Consider the following 6,000-nt stretch of genomic DNA (forward strand, 5'->3'; position numbering starts at 1 on the left):
TAAAGGTTTTAGATGCTAATGAATAGAATTTTCTTATTTATATGGTAGCTCCAATCTCTTTTTCCTTCTCCCTTAATATCCAGTGCTTCTGATCTCTGCTATAGCCACATTGTATAGGAGGATTATGTTCCTGTTTATGCTTTCATGTAACCGATTGCAGGACAAGCAGCAACTCCACAGCACAGACACGCATATGAAATGTTGTGTTGGTGAAGAAACTGGGTCTGGCTTGGGAACAACTATTTTGGCAAGGAGAACTAATGCATCTTTCTTGGGAAAACAGTATTTCTTACAGGACAGGAGGAAGCACCTTTGGTGCCTTGCGATTCCCAATTCACAGGCCAGTCAGCAGTTCTGTCTTTACCTTTGCCTGCTGTGCCTGCCTCTTGTCTCTGAAATGAGTAGTTATGCTTGAGCCAGGTTTTGGGGACATGCATTCGATGTGACTCAAGTAAGGACATCCATTCATCAACTATATAATAACCATAGCATCCGTTCATTAGCTACATAATGAACATAGTTCTTTACAAGTCACTTTTTTTCTCTCTCAACTAGCAGGATTTTTGTTTGCTCCTTCCAATTTTGTTTGGCTTTCACTATACATTTTTACAGTTTGTTCTAAAGCCAGTTTTGCTCTATGTATTTCATACTAGTTTAAAAAATACTAGCTCAAATGAAACCCCAAGGCAGTTTGTCATTGGTTTCAATAAGGCGGGGTTCTAAGCAATGTCATTTTGTACCTTGCATTGAGGTAGCCCAAGAGAAGAACTCCTGGAGCGAACAACTGCTTCACTTGAGCAAGGATGGCAGAATGTGGTCCTTTGCATTGCTGTAACAACAGAGTTGCTTTTTAAGACACATTCACCACTACTTTTTGCAATTTCTGTTACCTGCTTCTGTCTGAAAACCATGATTAGATTTGAAGAGCTTTCTTTTGTTGGTATTGTTTTTATTTTTGACATAGGTACAATACAATGGACGCATTCTGCTGTACAAATACACTTATGTGTGGGCGTACTTCAACAAAACACGTAACATAATGAGGATTGTAAGGGAAACGTACATACAAACATTTTGCTTTGATTAGTGGCATTGTATTATTTTCCAGAGAAGACACACATTAATGGAAAGCCATTGAAAAAACAAAAACTGAAACACAGTATATTTGTATTTGTTACCTATTAACCCCAAGATCTGATCTCATAAGGTTCACATTCCAAGCAATAATTGAGGCAACATGGTTTGGATACAATTTCATCCATATCCGGAAATATGTCTTTTAATAGTTGGTGGGGTTTTTTTGCTATTTCCAAATCTTGCCCCTTAGAAACATTTTATCAATTGAAAAGGCTAGTGGAAAGGTGAAATTAATAATAGAAAGTTTTGGAATATTAAACCTGTAAGCCAAAATATTTTTCCTGGAAAATGCAGAGTGAGGTAGTTAATATTATACGTAGACACAGACACATTTGCACATATGCACACATTCTGATGGCATTAGCTGTATAAACAGGTTAGAGCATTCCAATCTGTTTACTACACCTACTTTTGCAATACACACACTCTCTCTCTCTCTCTCTCTCTCTCTTTCTCTCTTTCTGTGTTGATACGCAAAATGCTGTCTTTGTAGAACCGTGGAGTACGTAAATGCTCAAGGCATCTTTGGAGTTTGCTGAAGAAGTTTCTTCCTGCTTGATACCACTTTGTTATTAATAGCTTTCCACATATGTTGCTTTTTGTTAGGTGACAATCCTATCGTAATTTGGTTTTGACTTCAGTTGCTGCCAGGAGGAACGACATTCAGGTGCCTGCCCCAGCATTTTGAAAGAGAAGGCCTAAAGTTGAGACCTCATATACAGAGATGTTGTAGAGATTGTTCGGTTTGTCTGCTGTATATTACATCAAGCTAGTGTACCACAACAACACAAAACAACTTAATGTGTAACAGTATTAACCACGGTACACATGGGTCATTAGGTCCACTTGTAAAAAAAGAGCTTTGCCATTCTGTTTCAGAGACAGCAGGTGTTTGGCCATGCTGTAGTAGTCTGGGCACTGTACATAGAATCAAGTTCATCTGCTAATATGCATGTCTTTAAAAGTTATAGGCAATTTTAGTATAAAACAAGTGTTCACACGATGGATTTCATTCTATCATATTTGGCTCTCCTAAGCTGCAAAGTGATAAAAGGTGAAAATCTTCTCAAAACCCTTCTATCCTGTACAGAATACAGTGAGATCTATTTCCAAAATAATTTTGAAGAAGTCCTCACTTCAGCATCCAGAACATGTTGGGCAAGTCACAGTGTGAGCACATGGGTGCTCTGTACTTTCCCTTGCACGGTCATTGAGAACACAGACCAAAGTGAGTGGGCAAAACAAAGGAGGTCAGTGTATCTGTCTGAAGGTACTGTAGAAAGAGTTATCTCATTTACTACGACGTTTCAAATTCTTTAGTTAATGTTTAGGCTTTCTGTATAGTCATAAAAGCTCTTCAGTTGGCTATAAATACAGTGATGCTTAGCATTTATATGATGCTCTTCATATTCAAAGCACTTTCCACATTAAATCCCTTTGCTGAGTTTGTCTTTCCTAGATGGATGTTTATAACTCCTGTCCTGCTCGGGGAATTGTTTGCTGAGATATGAGAGCAGAATTTAACTCAACTAATTCTCCTGTTACCTTTATAAGGAAGTACTCATCCTGTTTTACAGCTAAAAGAAAAGGGCAACATAGTAGAAAGAGTTGTCCATTGCCTTGGAGGGGACTAAAGGGAATCAGGAGCAAAGCACTTGACAAAACATTATGCTTAGTCCTATGAACAAACCACAGATCTACTATTGCTCATATACTTAAAATAAATAGTTGTCAAAATAAGCAGTGTATCTTATAATACAACTGTCCTGGTCTTTTTCTGAATGCAACTATGCATTCATTAGTGTTAAGGAGGTTAAAAAAAAAACCAAACGTTAAAGATGTCAGCATTTTAAAGGAAAATTATAATGCTGCTGAATTTTATCATTTTTTATCTCAAGAAGGTAGGAAAGAAAGACAGGATCTGCCATCTGTGGACATTGTTGCTGGTAAGATGACTGATTGAGTGTTGGTTTCTTTCACTGAACACTAACAATGAAAGTCAACTACTGGAGAACACCATTAACTTTGAGCCAGAAGTAGGGTTTCTAGAATGTGCAGATCTTCGTTGCACAGCTTCAGCAGAGCATCACGAGTTACGGGCTTGCTCTGCAGGACAGCACACTGTTCATCTGGAGGACTTTTACACTGCTACCTGGTAAGCAGAGCACCAGCTGCTGCCTCAGCTGTGTGTCCAGATCAGGAACAAAACCCACTGCTGGGACCGTGGGTGAATTCGTTGTGCAACATCGTCATCCAGTGACAGTGACATTGCAGTGCAGTTGAAGGTGTTATTTCCCATTTTTTGTGTAAGACAAAGATACTTGTGGTTTTCCAGAGACTTGTGATTTCCCTACTCCCTAACTACTTTATAGTTCTATAAAGTATAACTCAAACCAGAGGATTAGGTGAAGAATGGTGCTTGCCCTTGTGATGGGCTACAAACTGTCTAACATTTGCTGTGCTGTGTTCCCAGTGCAGTTGCAGGCCAGTGCTCTCACGCCAGCCTGTGTGTTTTCATAGACTGCACACCATCTGCAAAAGGAGCTGCAATTTGCTGGGTGTTTGTTAAACCCCCAGCACAACTGGGCCTAGTTTGGCTATGGTTTTACAGCCTTAATGTGTAAATGTTAAGTAAGAGTAATAAATCCCTCTGCTCATTGGAAGCTCTTTTTCTTCTCCATGCTGTGTTATACAAGATCCAAAGATCTTCTCAAGGCAGATGAATAGTATAAAAGATGCTTACCTATTAAAGCTAAAATAAACTTAAGGAAAAAAAAAGGTTACAAATGAAGAAACTATAGCGTTTAACAAAAAAGTTGATGGCTGTAAGTGACACCACTAACACATGTCTCATATTATGGCATTACACAGACTAAAATCTGAGAGTATCAAGTAAAAGATGGAGCCAGGGGAACACGTCCCATCTCACCTAGCATTTGTCTCCTGAAGCTTGTGTGTGTGATAGGGGAAGGGTGGAAAAAATGGTTTGTGGCATACAAGCGCACACAATAATGTGATCCAGACAGACGATTTTGGAAGACTGGTAGTAATATACAGTGGTACATACATAAAGCAATATAGCTGTCTGCACAGTAGTTCTTCCCCCTGCCTCCCTCCCTCCCCCAGCATCAGGTACTCGTGAGGAGTGATTGAGAGACATAAATATTGCAGTAATGCACACTGTACAGGTTTACTTTCAACAGAAAGGTTTGATTTTTGTCACACAGCTACGTCTTGGCACCGCTGCAGGTCCAGCTCCTCTCTTCCACACTTGCCAGATACCGCCTCTTCTTGAATGTCTCTGATGTCTGTGTGTTACGTTGTGGTCGGTAGTGTTTCGTGCATCCACTGGATGCCCCTGGATTCTTTCCAAAAATTCATGTTCCAACACGAGGTCAGGAAATAAGCAACTCCATAGGCAATAGGCTGTCTTCTGCACACCATACCTTGGCCTATCCTCCTTAACTCCTGGGCCAGCTGGTGCAAGTGTAGCCCATATGAAAGCATAACTGATGTGGTATTTTCAGGTGGTCCAGAAGCTGGGGTGATAATGCTTCTACCAAAAGTAGTACACAGTGAATATCAGTTGGACAGTACAGTAGGAAGGAATGATGTCCTGTAGCTACTGTTTTGTTTCGTCCCTGCCAAGAGCTTCTTAAAATGACAGGCATCACTGTTATCCGTTTGGCTTTTGTCCAGTACACCACAGCCTGCTCCTTCAGCTCGCTTTTGGTTTTATCACCCACTCTGCCTGAGGGTTCACACGGTAAACATCTAACATGTATGCATCTGGATCCAAACAGTGCTGACCTGAAATGGAAACCAACAGCTATGAATCGTAGGACGTGTTGAGCATGTCAGTAAACAGGACAGAACTATGTTTAAAATGTCCTTGAAGGTGTTGCCAAATTGCACAAAGCGAGCCTCGTTTGGTGTGTCCTGGCTGACATACAGGCAGGGGCTTTGGTAAATTTGCTAGTGATTTTACTCAGTGAAAGTAATGAATTCACTTTCACTTCCAGGCAGGATGCCCTGTGTTCCTCTGAGTTATAGACAAGGCATTTAGGCAAATTGTGACCAAATATTATGGTTGCTTTAAAAGCATTAACAACACTGTTATTGTAAGTGCCACAGTATTTTTTTATTTCTTTGGATTTACTGGGTTGGAATTACAACTCTGACACTGTTTCTACACTATTTTTAAATGCTGAAAAAGTAGCTCTGTAAACCATGTGTTCCCATCCAGCTAGAACCTTGCAAAGAAATATCAAGGTTTTTGGCAGTTGCTGTTTCGCTGGCTAAAGAGCCCTCAGAAGGCCGGCAGTTTATGGGTCTCATTAGGTGACTGGGAAGATGAGTTGGTTGGGGAGTCCCTGCTCCCTTTGCCACAGCATTTGGTGCTTCTTAATTGAATAAAGCAGCAATAAATTCTTAAGTTGATTTGTTCGATTCTGTTGTATTTACACTGGGTGATGACACCATTTAACTGGGGAGGTTACACTGCTGTGACGCAAAGGATTATGGTAAATTTTTTGTACAGTCCCTTACAAGGTCACTGAGGTCCTAATGATTTCATTAAAGTGAAAGCAATATAAATGAATTACTGCATAATCAAGGGAATAAGGTACCCTGGAACATGTAGGACTATAAAAATAACTTTAAGTGAAGATGCGAATAAAATGTCAAGATTTTTGAAAAAGCGTGGAGGAAATACTTAAGATTGCTTTACAAGGCCCTTAGGATCTTCTCCTGTTTTGGGGTCAGTTGGTCATCCTGTTTAGCCAGGCAAAACAAGTCACGAATCAAAATCAGCTTTGTATGAATATATCTTCAGTAATAAAGACTTTGCTTTGTGACTCCTGC

The 6,000-nt window shown here is 40.0% G+C and overlaps 1 protein-coding gene across 1 annotated transcript in view; it reads right to left on the reverse strand.

Annotated features, from left to right (window-relative positions):
- Nucleotides 1-4,855: 4,855 nt before the first annotated feature.
- The window catches only part of ARHGAP28 (Rho GTPase activating protein 28), a 30,908-nt gene continuing 29,763 nt past the window's right edge, over nt 4,856-6,000 (reverse strand). Inside the window, exon 14 of the mRNA XM_010183022.1 lies at nt 4,856-4,947. Within this exon, the coding sequence (XP_010181324.1) occupies nt 4,856-4,947 (92 nt within the window). The remainder of the gene's footprint in view (nt 4,948-6,000) is intronic.

Source organism: Mesitornis unicolor, unplaced genomic scaffold (assembly GCF_000695765.1).
Source record: "Mesitornis unicolor isolate BGI_N332 unplaced genomic scaffold, ASM69576v1 scaffold40524, whole genome shotgun sequence".
Classification (NCBI taxonomy): Eukaryota; Metazoa; Chordata; class Aves; order Mesitornithiformes; family Mesitornithidae; genus Mesitornis; species Mesitornis unicolor.